Raw genomic sequence first — 18,582 nt, forward strand, 5'->3', positions numbered from 1 at the left:
TCACAGATATTCAACCAACTTTCCATAATTGATACCAATTCTTTGTTTTTAATTATTCAATTGAAATCTGCCTTTTTGCTAGGACCATTTTTCTTCGTCCTGGGACATCAGAGAACAAACCATGTCTGCCTCTTGAGTAACTTTAAGTACAGCTAGGTCGTGATTAATGCAAGTTGGAATAATGCAATATTCGATTTAGTGAAAACTGTACAATGATACCAGGTCACATTTAATGCAAACTAAAATTCAGTTAATGTGAGGCTAGTGCATGTGCAGTTGAGGTTACCAGGTTACTATTAGGGTTTTAGATGCTGCTATCTTAGTATGCACTTGTTTATCTTTGCATGTGCATGTGCTGCTGCCTGCAGTTTTTGTGATTTGTTTTAATCATTTTAAGAAGTGCCCTTAACAAAATGGACAAAAGGAAGATTCCTTCAGATAAAAACACTACAAGCACAAAAAAGAAGAGGTTCATTATTACATTTTTCATTGTGTATTCCTGTCAAGATGGAACCAATTATAACTTTGAATAGTGCAAATTCAAATAATGCAGATCTGCATTTTCTGCTAGGCTCATTGCCAGTACAATTTTATATTTTGATATTTTATAAAATATCTTTTTTATTTTATGATTTTATAATGTTGGATCCAACAATGGTTTCTTGAGGAGATGACAGACCACTGCTTTTTTAAAAGCTGGTGAAACCACCCCCTCCCTGAAGGATGCATTCACCATCATCTGGATCCCATCATAGATCATTTCCCAGTAGGCCTTGACTAACCAGGGGAACATACATTTAAATACACAGCTGGCCATACTAAGAGTGATTCTGTCCACTTCCTCAAGACTAACAGACTTGAACAGATAAGCACACTAGACGATGCCTCAGTCAACTCCAAGGGATTTATACAGCTGCATTCCAATTTAGCAAATCCAAGCACCTTTCTTCAAAGAGTTCTCACACCTGCCCTACAGATATACCTTTTGCCCCCCTCCCCCCGACCCAAGAGGATCATCTTCAAACAGAGACGCTAGCCATCTATCTGCAGATGCTTTAAGAGTGGAAAAATAATTACAGTAATTATTATACTGTAACACAGTAATTAAGTAATCCTTAATATAGGCTCAGTTGAGTTCACTCTTCATTTTCCTCCAGTGGCATTCTAAGCTGTTTCATTTCCTAGAGTTCAGCACAAAACCAGAGAGTTCTTCAGGACCATAACCAAAGAGTCCATACAGGTGCGATCAAATCCAAGACCATCACTGTCCCCTCATCCCAAGGAGGATTTCAGCCTCAGTTGAACCATACCTCACAAACAATGCGATGTAGCCTCTGAAACCTAATAGGATCCATAAGGCGCCTGGGGCAAACTGATCAAAATAGGTCTTACCTCCATGCAGCAAGGAATACTTGCAGAGAACTCCAAGCTAATAGAAAGTTATTTGACCATGACATGGGGCTAACAGCATCATTCCCCAGCTTCAAATTATGTTGCGACTACCCTGTGACAAAAACCAGGTCTAACACGGGACCACCACTCTAAGTTAGGCCTTCAATAATCTAGATCAGGACTATGATTTTCACAGCCGCCACAAACTATCTCTGATTCTATACCACTAGAAGGCAGATTAAAGTTCCCCAGAACCATGTGTCTGGGGAACTCTACTGCCAATCCAGCCACAGCATCAGGTAGCTTTCAGTAGGGAAGTTGCTATGCAGCAGGGAGACAGATACAGTACCCATAACAATCTCATCTAATTCTCAGAGCCCAATGTTTCTATCAGGAATTTACAACCAGGTATCTGCAAGGCAGCGCCTCGGAAGGCCATCAGGGTCTCATGGATAACTAGCCATCCCATCATTCCTGCCCTGTGAGCACAGCTGGTCCTACATGCAAAATCCCCACACACACACACACACCCAGCCAGATCTTGGAAATATATGCCAGATTGGCCTTCTCATCTACAATTAGATCCTGGATGAAAAGGCCCTTATTACAGGCTAACTTCACATTCAGTAGCAGCAACCCAAAGCCCAGACTAATGGGAGCTGAATGACTGGACACTGGGACTGAACAGAAGGGGCTGGAATGCAGAAATGATATAATAACATGTTAAGACCATCTTCCCTGAGAGAGGTCCACCCCTCAATTTCCTTCATATCTCCTTCTGCCAATCACTGTCGATGTTATTGACTGTATCAAACGATGCTTTCATTATATCCTGTCTGATTCATGATTTTTTTTTTCCAAAAAAGAATGTGTACCTTTTTGCCAAAGAATCCTGCTTGTTCTTTGGCAATTGGCTTTTTGTACTCAATCCATTCCTATTATTTTCAGCAGATTTAAAGTCAATAAACACAGTTTAAAGATTGTTGCTTGGAATTATGGTACATTTCACAATTATATGTTGGAGGATAATACAGTAATCTATACAGTAATGTAAAAAACAAAGTACACCCTCTTTGAGTTTTATGGTTTTACGTATCAGGACATAATAAAAATCATCTGGTCCTTAGCAGTTCTCAAAAGTAGGTAAATACAACCTCACATGAACAACAACACATGACATATTACACCATGTCATCATTTATTTTACAAAAAGAAAGCCAAAATGGAGAAGCCATGTGTGAAAAACTAAGTACACCCTTACTGCTTCCATAGGTATGAAGAGGCTACGTAGCAGCCACATGCTGCTAATCAAATGCCCTTGATCAGTTGATCATCAGCAAGTGTGACTACCTCTATAAAAGCCAAAGTTTTAGGAGTTTGCTGGTCTTGAGTACTGAGGTGTGTGTTAACACACTGCTAAAGAGTAAAGACATCAGCAATGATCCTAGAGATTGTTGCTGCCCATCAATCTGGCAAGGGTTATAAGGCCATTTCCAAACAACTGAAAGTCCATCATTCTACAGTGAGGAAGATGATTCACAAGTGGAAAACATTCAAGACAGTTGCCAATCTTCCCAGGAGTGGACGTCCCAGCAAAATCACCCCAAGGTCATTTTGCAATGCTCAGAGAAATTGCAAAAAATCCAAGAGTTACATCTCAGACTCTACAGGCCTCAGTTAGCATGTTAAATGTTAAAGTTCATGACAGTACAATTAGAAAAAGACTGAGCAAGTATGGTTTGTTTGGAAGGGTTGCCAGGAGAAAGCCTCTTCTCTCTAAAAAGAACATGGCAGCATGGCTTAGGTTTGCAAAGTTGCATCTGAACAAATCACAAGACTTCTGGAACACTGTCCTTTGGACAGATGAGACCAAAGTGGAGATGTTTGGCCATAATGCACAGCACCATGTTTGGCGAAAACCAAATGCAGCATATCACCACAAACATCTCATACCAGCTGTCAAGCAGGGTGGTGGAGGGTTGATGACTTGGGCTTGTTTTGCAGCCACAGGACCTGGGCACCTTGCAGTCATGGAGTTGGCCATGAACTCCTCTGTATACCAAAGTATTCTACAGTCAAATGTGAGGCCATCTGTCCAACAGCTAAAGCTTGGCTGACGTTGTGTCATGCAACAGGACAATGATCTCAAGCGCACCAGCGAATCTACAACAGAATGGCTGAAAAAGAAAAGAATCAAGGTGTTGCAATGGCCCAGTCAAAGTCCAGACCTCCACATGATTGAAATGCTGTGGCGGGACCTCAAGAGAGCTGTGCATAAACAAATCTCTGCAAACCTCAATGAACCAAAGCAATGTTGTAAAGAAGAGTGGTCCAAAATTCCTCCACAACGATGTGAGAGACTGATAAAGTCATACAGAAAACGATTACTTCAAGTTATTGCAGCTAAAGGTGGTTCTACAAGCTATTGAATCATAAGGTGTACTTAGTTTTTCACACATGGCTTCTCCATTTTGGCTTTCCTTTTGTAAAATAAATGATGACATGGTGTAATATGTCAATGTGTTGTGGTTCATCTGAGGTTGTATTTACCTACTTTTGAGAACTGCTAAGGACCAGATGATTTTTATTATGTCCTGATACATAAAACCATAGAACTCAAAGAGGGTGTACTTTCTTTTTCACATGACTGTAATTGATTTCCCTTTTCAAAATCCTGCCTGTTCTTTGGCAATTAGCTTTTTGCACTCAACACATTCCTGTCATTTCCAGTTTTACATACAGCTTGCTTTACATACAGCTTTGTTTAGGAAGCCATATGCTGTATTTCCTTTCTTAAGCATTAGTACAACGGCCACCACAACTCTGGTCCCTTGGAACCTGGTTTGTTCTGAACAAGAGAGAAGCACTTTCTGAGGATGAACTCAGGGAAGATACACATTGTGACTTGGTACCTTGCACCCCCTTAGTTGGATTATGAGGTCCACAATTTCCCTATGAGATAATGGCAGCCAATCAGGTAAGGGCTAAATTAAGCTCTTTAGCTGGGAATTGCAAATCCAAGTGTGGCTCCTAGAAATGCTTTTCCCAGAGTGCAGTAGAATTCACGGCCACTTCTGTCCGCTACATATTTCTCTCCCCCTATTTCTCTGGTCACAGGTGACAGTGCTGAAGCTGAGGGGAACGGCTGCTGTACCCCCATGATTTTGGCACTGCAGCACTGAAGCTGTAGAAATGCATTTAAACTGTATGTCCAATGGTGTGCCAGTACAGCACTGAAACTTGTCAGGAATGCTCCTGGGCTGGCAAGTTGTGCCAAAGCCATGGGGGATGGGTGTTGGTAATTGTTGTGTGGGAGGTGCTGATTCCTGATGTGTCTAGTAGTGTAGCAGTACAGCACTGTACATGTTTTTAAATGCCCTCTGACTCTACCGCTGCCAAAAAGGGGAACAGCCAGAACTCAGTGGCCAAGGACCAAGAAGGGTACAGCTGCAGTAGCCTCAAGCAGCAATAGGAATAGGGCACTCTTGCCTCAGGATGATTTGTCACAAGCTGACCACTTAGCACAGCTTGTCCTGCCAGAAGTGGAAAATGTCCCCTTTGCAGTGGAGGAAGAAACTGCAGGTGGAGGCTTCCTCCATGGTGACCTGGAAGTCCGTTGAAGATGTTGTGCATTCATGTTCTCAACAAACGGTCACGGGGTCTCTGTGCTGTGGCAAGCAGGCCACACACATGAGCCGTTAGAAGGCTAATTTTGAAACAAAGGGATTTCCAAATGCCTGTAAACTAAATGCCCTTGTTGAGTATAATTATTGACATATCTATGTATCTGATATGTGCTGGATAAAGCTACAACTGAATATTTAGCAATTTTACTTCAATGTTTCCGTAACTATGAGGCAAGCAAGCCCCCTATTTCCCCTAAGGTTTGTTATATGTTTAAACATTCATCTGATAATTTCAGTGTGCCAATTGTAATCAATTACTTGTTACAGTAACTTCAAAGTATTTGTTGCTATTTTAAGCCTGCAAGGCACCTATTATGGCCCAAAAATCTGTCTATGAGTCTGTTTTCCCTCAAGCCTTTTCTCCCTTATCACCTAGTAGATGTTTGAACTCCAACGCAAATCTGAATTGCTTCTGCAGGAGGTTGTTAGTCTTAATAATGGTCTCAGGCAGGCTGTTTTTCCAGTAAGAGATACTGAGCTCTTTACAAGTCTTATGTATAAACAGAGGAGTCTAGTTTTAAGGGATCAAATCCACTGGTTTCTCTTTACACCTACTGACCATTACTTTGCTCTGATACCGGAGAAGTTTTTGAATTGAACCAATATCCCTTCTGTCTTATATTCTCTAAGCCCAAGTGATTTTGCTGCTGCTCTAAGTGTACTGTTTTTTGGAGGCAAATGGTTTGTAGTTGTGTTTCTCTCAATGCATATAAAACACCAGAATATAGTGGAACCATCAGACATCTGTAAGCTTTCTCACATTCACATTACTGTAATTTTCCAAGTTTTGTTGCTGCTGCTCCACTTTGTCCAAATGGAAAAATTACAGTCGGAGTTGGGCATCTTGGTCAGAACAGATTTGTCAAGAAAGCTCCGCCCCAGAGCTCAGGTGAGCCAGGCTAATACATAAAGCCAGCTGCAACTATGATATGACTGACCCCTGCTGGTTGTGCGCAGCTGAGCAAGTACATGTAATATGCTGATACCTAATAACAGCAGCAGCCTTTTACCCTTGAAGTTTATCTGATACTTCAAGTAGCCTCCCATCCAGCTTTCCATGCCCAGAGATCCACTTCAGCCAACAAAGGCAGCAGGCAATTTTTACAGAGATCCAGTAATTTGAAAGCCTACTTGTTAAGGACTCTGCCATGATGGGCATGGTGCAACTTTGGGGGATTTTCTTGGGATTTCTCCTTTTCCCTGTTACAGCACAGATGGAAGAGAACACTCTAGGACACACAAACGAGGCTTACCAGATTGTCACTTTCAAATGGCATCATGTCCAGGATCCTTTTATCATTGCTCTATGGATTCTTGTGGCCAGTCTGGCCAAAATTTGTAAGTCTGAGATTCTTCTTTATATACCTTTTACCTACACAGATTAGTCTTTTGTATCGTTTTTGGCTATAATGGATTATTGTATTGAATTTGGTTCCCTTTTACCTGTCATTTATCTTAACTAAAAATACAATTCTGCTGTTGCTCAGGTAGTTCTTTCTGGTGCTAAGCCTAGGATTGGTTCTATATTATACTTCCCTAGTATCCTGGCTTGTTTGTGATAATTTTTTCCACAAATGGGGTGTATTTTTTTCTGACAATTAATTAGTTAAGGAGAAAAGGCTGGATTAGCTGCATAATTTCCTTTGATCAGCAGCATTAGGAACCATCTGTCTGGAAGCATCCTCTGTGCTTCCAGCTTGTTCTTCCCTTGCTGTACTGTACTTCTGAAAAGATCTTAGAAACAAAGATAGCTATACTGTAAATCAGTGTATGGTTATTATTAGGATTGAGAGATCAAAGGTATCTAAACTAGAGATGTTGGGAAGTGCAAATATGTATTTTTCTATATATGGGCCTATTTTGCAATTACTTAGAAGCATTTTTTCTACTCTATAAAGCATCTCTTCCAAAACTGTAGTAGTCTGAAATTAAAGACATACCTCCAAACTAAAATTTGGAGAAGGATGAAATCTGGCACTTTCAAGGAACATTTCCTTTTTAAAAAAGGCTGAAACCATGATAGATCACATGATTTATAGGCATCAAAACTTATGTAGTGAGACGGGTGGAGGATATTTTTATATACATTGATAACACAATTACATCAGGGAAGGGATTTCTACCTTTGCAGGTCTACTTTGTTTATTAGAATTCAAAGAATGCAAAAAAGTGCAAAAAAGGGGAACCTCTAAGTGTATTCTGAGGTTCCAGATTAATTTTAAATCTCAGTGCTTAATTCACAAGCTTTCTTTATTGCAGCTGAGCAAAACATTTATTACTGGTACTCTTAAAGAATTGGGAGTCAGCAGAGTGTCCCTGATCTATCTTCTGTCTATTCCTCTAATAGATGGAGAAAGGTATGGGACAAAGGAAAGCAGATTTAAAGTACATTCTTTTTATATGTGTCCCAGGTTCAATAAAGTCATCCCTACTCAAAAGAAGGGGTAATGAGACAAAAATATCATGATCTAACAAACCCAGATACATATATATGAAGGTAGCCAAATACTGCATGGTGGTCTGCAGGATCAGAGAAGAGATATTGCTGCCCCTTGACAGTTTCCCTTATGTTTTTTAAACCGTGGATCAGTTTGTGATTTTAAATTAGACAAAAATGTCATGATCTAAAAAAGTCATCACCAAGCAGAATAGAGATTATTGGGCTATGCCAGAAGTCAGCATCCTATATCCATTAGGCCAAATGCACCCCTAAGTACATTTTTGCATACCCTAAAACTTCTCAAGAAACACTGCTTAAAATTAGCAGAAAAACACCAGTATTTGTCAGCTTGATTTCTCTTTTCGTTTGTGAATTTCCCATATCATGAAAATAGGTGTATTATAGCCTGTGCTAAATCTAATATACCTGTTTACATTTAAATCTACCCTAAAACATTCTTTATAAGGTGAAATGTTTAGTCATATGATATCACTGCCTTTCCACACACACATACCCCAAAACTTAAAAATGAAAAAAAAAGGGAAGGAAGGAAAAGAAAAAGCATGGGCTCTAATTGTGAAAATGGTTGCTTGCCTCTAGTCTGAATGGATTAATGCCTTTACCCAACTTATGGTTAGTTTATTTTATTATGGTCAATAACCAGATCATATAAATTTAAAATCACAAACTGATCCACAGTTTAAAAAACATAAGGGAAACTGTTAAGGGGCAGCAATATATCTTCTCTGATCCTGCAGACCACCATACAATATTTGGCTACCTTCATATGTATGTATCTGGGTTTGAACTTGTAAGCAAAATGTTTTTGTAATACATTGGTAAAGTAACAATAGGAAGGTTTTAAAAACAGGGCAATGAGAGAGTACTTTTTATCTTTATAAAACTGCACAATTTAGCAGGATGTATTCTATTGGTTCAACCTCCCTAAAGCCACAAAGAAAACTCTCAGGATGAAGTCCTTTCTATATTTGGGAATTTATATATTAAATAAATAATCTGCTAGCTTCAGAAAACATTTAATTCTATTCAAATTATAGAAACTTGAAACAAATGACATCCAGTTGGTGGTCTATGTTCCTTATCTGTTGCTTAATAATGGCTTTAATCCCCCCAGAGAAAATCCATAAATATGGAGCCTAGCAACAATTGATAGGAATCTATCAGTATAAGGGTAGCCAAGCCCAAGGGGCATGAGCCAATATTTAAATATTGTAATGAAGATAACTTATTCTAACTTCAAAAGACCAGTCTTGGTCACAAAATAACACTGGGAATTTGAAAGATTGCCCTTAACAATGTAAGGGTTAGTGTGTAAGGTTGGGGGATGATTCAAGTTGAACTCTGTAAAATTGTGCTAGAGTTTTTGCCTCAAAATATTTAAGGTTGCTGCAATTAATAACTTCTGGAGTGAAAGAAGGCAAGAATAACCACCACACTATGATGGGAACTTTGGTTTATGAACTTAGTGTACTCTTTGTAAGATCCAGAAATGTGGAAAACAAAAATAGATACTTATAGTTTCAAATCTGTTCATTCTCAACTCCACTATTGAATCAACAAAGATTTTTACTTCTTTTTGCAAAAGCCATTATTTTTATTTTCTGATAATTGATCTTCATCTTGAATGGAATCTTTCACTTGACAAGGGCCTGCAATGCTCACTCAGACCAATTTCTGTCCTGCAATAGAGAGCTACCTCATCTGCATAGAATAAAACCACTCAGTGATTGTCAGTAATTTTAGCTGACTGGAGAGTCTCACCATTAAGTTATTCAACTAAGGAGTTAATATAGAGTTGTACACCTCTCCATGTCGGTATAAGGACAGGCAGTTTCCCACTGCTGCTGTGAGAGAGGTGTTGTGATAAAGGTGCCAGTGCTACCCAGTGTCAATCCATAGTCAAGTTGTAAACTTTGTCTAGAATTTAGGCCTTGGAATTGAATCAAAGGCAGTTTTAAAGTCAATAAACACAGTTTAAAGGTTGTTGCTTGGAATTATGGTACATTTCACAATTATATGTTGGAGGATAATACAGTAATCTATAATCTTTTCAAAATCCTGCCTGTTCTTTGGCAATTAGCTTTTCGCACTCAATCCATTCCTGTCATTTTCAGTTTTGCATACAGTTTGCTCATGGTGTTTAGGAGGCCATATGCTGTATTTCCTTTCTTAAACATTAGTACAACAGCCACCACAACTCTGGTCCCTCGGAACCTGGTTTGTTCTGAACAAGAGAGAAGCTCTTGTTCATAATTATTATTGCCATATCTACGTATCTGATACGTGCTGGATAAAGCTATAACTGAATATTTAGCAATCTTACTTCAATGTTTCCTTGGCTCTGAGGCAAGCAAGCCCCCTATTTCCCCTAAGGTTTGTTATATGTTTAAACATTCATCTGGTAATTTCAGTGTGCCAATTGTAATCAATTACTTAGGCTTACAGTAACTTCAAAATATTTGTTGCTATTTTTAACCTGCAAGACACTCATTATGGCCCAAAAATCTGTCTATGAGTCTGTTTTCACTCAAGACTTGGAATCTGGATTATTTGTTCCAAACAAGAGAAGAGCTAGGATTGGCAAACATTGTTCTGAGTTTGAAGGGTGAGTAACTCAGAGTGGATAGAAATTGCACTTTCTTTGTTGGATTATGACAGCCTCAACTTTTTTGGGGAGACACTGGCAGCCAATCAGGTATAGACTAAATTAAGCTCTTAGGCTGGGCATTGCAGGGTATCTTGTCCACGTGGAGCCCATAAAAATGCTTTTCTCACAGTGCAGATAAAATGCAGTTCATAGTCCCTACAAGTGAACCCTACTTCCTTGGGTTGTAATGATATACAGTACCTGTATAACAATATATAGCATAGAGTGCTCTAATCTGAAATACTTCCAAGGAAGCAGAGAGCATCCAATAGATAGTAATGTCTACAATAAGATAGCCAAACAACATTGTCTATGGATGAAGTGATATAAGAGCTAATATGATAATTCTTTCAGCCCAGCCTACCTCATATGATAGATGTTGTGGAGATAAAATGAGGGAAGATCTACATGTGAGGTACCTTGAACTTGAGGAGAAAAGGCAGACAAATAAAGAAATAAATAAACTAATTAGCAATTTGTTACCATTTAATAGTAATCCAAAATCTTTAATTGATACAGATTATTCCACTTTGCTAATATCAAGGCATGGCTTTTCATTTGTTTCAGTGAAGCTCATGAAGGAAGGTTTTAGAGTTCAGCTTCTTTAATTTACTAATTTTAATTTCAAAGATTGTGTGCCGCATATTTGGGCATGAATGTATGATGCAGTTTCAGGCTCAAACTACTATGAGATAGAGGGGGCTCTCATCTGATGTGGAAGAAGAGGCTGAAGTTCTACAAAGTTGTAAGGAATGCAGGTGATCAGATGTTTTTCAAGGTTGCTCATATGCAGATTTCAAATCAAGCTAAAATGGAAGAACAAAGCCAGCCAGTTCCACAATATGATCATCATATGCCCACTATTTTCAAGAAGAAGATCAGGAATCACTTTGAAGTCCTGAACTTCATTGACAAGAAACTGAGGAACTATGGAATGAAGTCAAAGAAGTTGTTAAGGATGAGAGAGGAAACTGCCAAAGACCAAGAAACAGAAGAAAGTAAAGTAGAGCATATGATGGAAATTGCCAAAAAGAAAAGCCAAAGCCAAGAAAGACAAAGATCTCAGGAAGGAAGTTTACCAAAATTTTCTGGGAACTGTTAAAAGAGACAAGAAGCAATATTACAATGACATCTGTAAGGACATCAAAGATGGAAACACACATGGAAAAACAAGGAAACTCTTTCAAAGGTGTGTTGACTCAAAAGTTCCAACCTTGAATTGGTATGCTAAAAGATGCCAATGATCAGATAGTAACTGATTCAAAGAAATTAGACTGAAGGAATATATTGAAATTCTGTACAGTAGAGATGTCAACATCCAAAATACCTTAGAAGATATTCCCTATTTATTTAATTATTTTTATTTATATATCAAATTTGTCACTACCCATCTCATTAAAACGACTCTGGGCAGTTTACAAAACAGTTAAAATCAATTAAAATTTACCAGAACTTCTAGTACTAGAAGATGAAGTTAAATTCAGTTTCAGTTTATTTATGGCCAAAAGGCCCATGAAGTTAAATGGGTACTCCAGTCATTACCAAATCAGAAGGCTGTTGTTAATACCCTAATCAAGGAACTCAGACAAACAATCAAGCAGTAAACAACAGCCTAATCTAGGAACTACCAAGGAAAAAACAACCCCCCCACCAAACTGACAGGGCAAGCTACTGTATCTAAACAGAGAGCAAACCTCACTTCCTTCTAGCGCTGAAGATGTTACCTAGATGGGTAATGAAATGCCTGCAAGAAAACAATCAAGCTCAGAGAGCCCCAAGGACTCCACTGTTCATAAAGTGTATGGTGGTAACTCAACTCCAGATGCTACAGATTATCTGCATACATATACTGTATAACCCATCAGGTTATTCAATTTCAGAGTAAGCAGAGCCATGTAAAGCGCAGAATAAGAAATAGTAAGTAAAAGAAATAAAGGCAGGAGACAAAAGGAAATCTAATTATATCTACTTTACCCAAATACTATTCACTATATCTTTCCATAGTTTTCTATCCTTGCTTCTGCTACATCCATTCACTGACTGATAGGTTGCCTTTTGTTTTTAAATTTATCTTTTTTTTTTTTTGAGGATCTCTTCAACTTTATCCAATTGCAGCTTTCTCAGTCTTTCCCTTCTTCTCCCTTCTTCCTTAATATATTTGTTCTGCAATTTGGTCTCCATTAATTCTCTCTTTATTACCAAACCACATACTTCTTTTATACTGCATCTAACAGCAGTCATTCCAATAGCTAAGGATGTAAAACAAGGCTGTATATGACCTGGGAAGAGTTTAAGCCTTCTGGTCCTGATGAAGTGAAAAGGGCCCTTGGAACCATGAATCTGACCACCTGTATTTTAGATGTATATCCCTCCTGGCTGGTTAAGCTTCCTGGGAAGTGACAAACCCTGCTGGATTTCACATGTAGCAATTCTAGGGCAAGAATGGGGATGTGCATGGTCAGCTAAAACAGTCAATTACTTTATCATAAAAGGAGATTAGGCACATTCTTCATCTATGTTTCTGTAGTTTTTTAAATCTTTGCAAAATCTTCTTTTAATACAAACTATTAAAAAAATAAAAATAAAAGGAGGTCAGGTTGGATCAGATGTCCACTCCTTGGAGAAGAAATACTGCTAACTGACTAGGAAAGCAAATTATTATTAATCTTGTTCTAAGATTTTTAAAGCATGCTTTTTATTGTTTGGGAGCCAATCTTGATTTTATGCTCCTGTTCATCCTTTGTTTCAGGATTTAAGTCGGCTTCTTTTCTAAAATAATGTTCTGCTTGAATGCTTCATCTATTTTAATGCATGAGATTAGTCTGACTTCACTCCATAGATTCAACTTGTTAGGATAGAAAATGCTATTGAACTGCCTACCAGGGAAGACGCAGACATGGTTGCAATAAAGGGCTCCTTATTTCTTGTTACGATTAGAAAAATAGAATAAATTAGGTCAATCATAACATTGCAAAATGAATTATACATAATGTTTCTTTCACAGGATCTTTATAAAGCCAGAAGAACCTTCTGTGTCATTATTTGTTGCAGATTTATATTATGGTTGGACTAATATTAGGAAATCTTTTATACTGATTATTCTGTTGTATTAGGAACTCTCATATATTGATTTATTATATAATTTATATATTGTTTTATTTATTGATATTATTTTTATTATTTTATTTACAATAATACTGTTATTGTACTTAGTTATAAGCACATAGTACATAAAGGTACTACTAATTACTAGTATGAACCTTTGAATTATTTATATTCCTGCAAAATGACAGAACTCAAAGAGTGTAAATTTATGGTACCACTTCAGCTTGGAACGCAGTATTGAGTGGAGTCCCCAGGGCCCTGTCCTGGTCCCTGAGCTGACCAACATCTTTATCAATGGCTTGGATGAGAATGTTGCGAGGACACTTACAAAGTTTGCAGATGACACAAAGCTGAAAGAGATGGCTAATACTTTAGATGAAAGAAAGAAGATTCAAAAAGAACTATTCAGGGTTGAGCAGTGGACTGAAATGAGTAGAACAGAATTTAAAAGGAATACAAGTCTATATGTGGGTAGGAAAAATATAAGGCACAAGTATAGGATGTAATATGGCAGTATTGGCAGTAATACACATGCAAAGAATCTGGGTGTTTTTCTTGACCACAAGTTAAATATGAGCTAACAGTGTGATGCATTTACAAAAAAGATATCTGCTATATTGGAATGCAATGAGCCCAGATCAAGTAAAGTAATTGTCCACTCTATTCTGCCCTGGTCAGATCCATTTGGAGTACTGTGTCTACTTTTGGGCATCACAGTTCAGAAAGACAGTGACAAATTAGAGCAACTTCAGAGGAGAGTTATGAAAATGGTGAAGAGTTTGGCAATCAAGCCCTATGAGACATAGGGTCTGAATATGTATATGCTGCAGAAAAGACAGCATAGCAGAGAGTTCTTACACAGAAGAGGGAATAAAGTTATTTTCTATATTCTATTTCTATTCTATAGGACAAGACGACAACTAATAGGTTAAAACTACAACAAATCAGGTTTAGGTTAGACTTCAGGAACTTCTTGACATTGCAGGCTGTTAGCCAGTGGAAGAGATTGCCACATAAAGTATTGAGATTTCCTTCACTAGGGGTCTTCAGAGAGGGTCTGGATAGTCATCTGTCAGAGATGCTCTAGTATATCCTGTACTGAGCAGTGGGATGGATTAGATAATATCTAAATATCTTTTAATTACTTGATTCTAGGTAAAAAAAAGTCAGATGCTAAGCATATGTCTAAAAGAAAACTTTCTGCTGGTGTGCATTGTTTTGTTTGTATAGGTAATCCTTGTTTAGCAACTATAATTGGGACCAGTAACTTGGTTGTTAAGCGAAGCAGTCACTAAGTGAAACTGTGATTGTGCTTATGATCTTACTTCAGCTTTCCTTTGCCTTACAGACCAGCAAAGGTTGTAAATGCAAGGATTGGTTGCAAAGTTACATTTTCATCACTGTCTAACCACAAATGGTCACTGTATGAGGCAGTTGCTAAACAAGGACTATCTGTATCTCCTGGCCTTTGTTTTTCCATTTAGAGACTGACTTACCACCATGGCCTCATGAATTATAAATGGCAGTAGGTGAGAACAACATGGAGAAAAATCAGGCTGGGTGAACTCTCCATTAGGGACAGCTTGTGAACACAACTGGTTGTTGTACAGAAATACTATATAATGCCCTTATTCTTTTAGTAAGAGCAGTCAAATATTACAGAAGTTTGGAGACTGGAGACTGCAGGGGTTTGATAGACATTCCCATAGCAAACACAGAATATTATGTGTTAAATTAAAAAGCCAAATCATCTGCACATCTAGAAATTAGATCTTAACTTCTGAAATATTTTTTCTGTCTCAGTAGTAAATAATTTGCACTTTCATGTAGTATTCATATTTTCTAAAACATTGTGATGACTTTCCTCTAATCTGCAATAAACAAATTGTACTTCATTTACAACTTGTTCTCAAGAATCGAATACTTTTGTTTTCAGGCCTTGAATTTTTGTACTAAGATAAAAACAATTAGATGAAAAGCTATCACATTTATTTGTTTGCTTGTTTATTAGTTCAACTATTCCTTCTGAGCACATAACAATCAAGATAATTCCTTGGCTTTTGCTTCAAAAAACACTGAGCTGCTTACATAATTCAGTAATGTAAATACACAAGCTTAAAGATCAAATAACTAATGCTTTATGGAATAAAAGAACAAGACCGTGAAATGCCTTTCTTTCTTTCTTTCTTTCTTTCTTTCTTTCTTTCTTTCTTTCTTTCTTTCTTTCTTTCTTTCTTACTTATAAAAATAAAACAAATCCTTAACAACTTATAAAACAATTAAAAGTACTATTAAAACTGAAAAATCATGGCTGAAAACTCCTTTCCTGAAAGTAGAAAGTGTTGGAGCTGAGTGCAACTCCCAATGAAATGCATTTTCATTGTACAGGTAGTCCTCACTTACCAATGGTAATTGGGACCAGGAACTCTGTTGCTAAGCAATGCAATCATAAGGTGCAACGCCACGTGACTACACTGACTTATGATGGCAGTTCCAGCAGTCCCAGTTGCTGTCATTACATGAATCCCACATGGTCACAGTGTCACGTGGTCATGTGATTGCCATTTGTGACCTCCTGCCATCTTACCCATTGACTTTGCTTCTGGAAGCCGGCAGTGAACATTGCAAATGGTGCTCATGTGACTGTGGGATGCTGCAACATTGTAATTGCGAACCGGTCACCGAGTGCCCAAATTGTGATCATGTGACTGCAAGGATGCTGTGACAGCCGCAACTACAAGATCCTATCGTAAGTCCCTCTTGTTCAGCACCATCATAACTTCGAACAGTCACTGAATTAGTGGATGTTAAATGAGGATTACCTATATATCCCATACAATTAATGATTTAACTGCAGGAAGTCATAACAATTTTTTTAATTAATTAATATACAAAGTTGATTTTATCTGAGGTATTATTGTCACTAGTATGTAGATATGGGCTATGCACACTTCCAAGATAATTCAGAAAAAGAGCTTTGGACCTTGCATGAACATAGTGAGGGTTGCTATTCATTAAAGCAGTCTATCTATTTTCACAAGATTCCACTGCTTTAAAGGAACCTAATGTAACTTTTTTACGCCCATACAGAAAACTAAAAGAAGACAATCTGCCTAATGAATAGCAGAAGGGTTAGGATCCAAAGCACTTTTTCTAAATCATTTTCAAAGCGTTCACAGCCCTAATATAGACTTTATGGTGAATTTTCCTCCAAAGAATTTAAGTGAAGAACTGCTTACCAGCAGACAGATACCCCCCTAAATACACCATGATGGCATTATCAAATTGTGGTAAACAATTTATTAATAGTTTAAGTTACAAGGAACTATAACTATGGCACATAGAAATATTGGTTTTATTGTATTGCTGTCTCATACAGATGTTGGGAAAGCAAAGAACTACCACCCAGCAGCCTGTTTTTGGATTACAGATAGTCCTTGCTTACTGACCACTCATTCAGTGACTGTTCAAAGTTGCGACAGTGCTGAACAAATGGTACTTATGAGCAGTCCTCAAAGTTCCGGCCGTCCCAGCATCCCCATGATCACATGATTGCGATTCGGGCACTTGGCAACCAGCTCACACTTATGGTGATTGCGGCGTCCCACAGTCATGTGATCACCATTTGCGACCTTCCCTGCTAGCTTCCCACAAGCAAAATCAATGGAGAAGCCAGTAGAGAAAGTCACAAGTCGCTATGGTAAGTCTCTCCCTGATCTTCCTGCGCACCACACCATGCCCTCCTTCCCTCGGCCTCCCTGTACCCGCACTATGCTGCACCTTCTTCCCTCAGCCTCCCTGCACTCACACCACACCACACTGCGTCCTCTTCCCTCGGCCTCCCTTCATTCACACTGCACACTCCTTCCTTGGGCCTCCCTGTTCTTGTACCACACTGCGCCCTCCTTGGCTGCTGCACCACAGCACCTCCCTTCCCCAACTTGCGCACAACCTGCACTGGGGCTCCCAGGGCCTCTCCCACCCCCATGTGGCACTCCCACGCTCCTTACCTGGGACTCCCGCCACTTTCCACTTAACAACCCATCTGTCTTGGGGTTATGACGGCAACTGGGACTGCCTGGATTGTTGTTGCTAAGTGATGTGGTCATGTGACATCATGCTTTATGACCGCATTGCTTAGCAGTGGCAATCCTAGTCCCAATTGCCATCATAACCCAAGGACTACCTGTAATTGTTAGCTAGAGGCTGCAGATCCACAGGGAATGTTATAGGGGGCCATTAGTTAGAGTCCCACTTTCAAATAAGAAAGTAACTAAACTTTTATCAGTGTAGTATCTGCAGTACAGAAAAATATGCAAATATTTTTGCCACATTATTTTGTGAGAAATTCCACCTTTTGGTTACTATCAGTTTACAAGGAATGTTAACCATCGAGATGCATTTTGAATGACAGTGTTGGAAGTTAAGAAGTTTGTTCCCAAACCAGAAAGCAAGCAATACTCGAGGAAGATCAGAAACCTGTTTATTGTAGAAGGGCCCAAATCAGCAAGTAGGCAGAGATGGGTGGAGGCTGCACATGATCATTCCTAGCCACCTCTCTTAGAGATTTCTAATCCAAAAGTTTAAGCTAATCATCAACAGTGAGGATGTAAGGCATTAGCCTATCACATACTCATCCATCTGTTCATGCTCTCTCCCAGCATGGATACCTCATGTTGCCTTCCGGTGCCCTTCCCCTCTTATCTGTGGTTAGCCACAATGCCCACAGAGGCAGTGCCTACAGTTAACCACAATGCCTAAGCAACACAGCTGAAGTTTTTTCAAAGCACATGTGGATATGATTGTACTATGAGGCTGCATTAACCCCATTTATCTGGGAATGATACTTAGTTCTATGTGAGAGACATTGTTTTCTCTCCTTCCTTCCTTCTGTAATCTCATGGCTAATGTTGCAGTTAATATTTTGGCATGTTAAGCAATGATATTGGTCTATAACATGCATATCAGGGTCTTGCTCTGGCTTTAATGTGATGTGATACAGGCCATATTTGTTTTTTGTTTGTTTGTTTGTTTGTTTGTTTTGGGGGGTTTTGCCTTGATCTTTTCTCTTACTACTGAGTTTAAACGTTAAATTAGACAAAACCAGCTTTTTAGTTACTGGTTAGTAACACTGGTTTGTGTTACTGCTTCCCTTTCAGAGCAATCACGGCCTGTTTTTACCTCAGTCATCTATTCAGAAATTTCCATTAGCTATTCTAGAATCAGTTATTTGCCCCTTATATTTCATTTGCTGCACTTCAGCAAACTAATCTTTTTCTTTTTTCTTTTAA

At 38.6% G+C, this 18,582-nt stretch overlaps 1 protein-coding gene across 2 annotated transcripts in view; it reads left to right on the top strand.

The window, feature by feature from the left end:
• The first annotated feature begins 6,077 nt into the window (after nt 1–6,077).
• The window catches only part of SLC9A3 (solute carrier family 9 member A3), an 83,811-nt gene continuing 71,306 nt past the window's right edge, over nt 6,078–18,582 (top strand). For both annotated transcript variants that reach the window (XM_025172540.2, XM_025172541.2), the window contains exon 1: nt 6,078–6,416. In XM_025172540.2, coding sequence (XP_025028308.1) covers nt 6,227–6,416 — 190 coding nt within the window. In that variant the 5' untranslated portion in view covers nt 6,078–6,226. The remainder of the gene's footprint in view (nt 6,417–18,582) is intronic.

This window comes from Python bivittatus, unplaced genomic scaffold, assembly GCF_059951505.1.
Source record: "Python bivittatus isolate LINGU-HERP-01145 unplaced genomic scaffold, Pbiv_v1 ctg000610_np1212, whole genome shotgun sequence".
NCBI lineage: Eukaryota > Metazoa > Chordata > Lepidosauria > Squamata > Pythonidae > Python > Python bivittatus.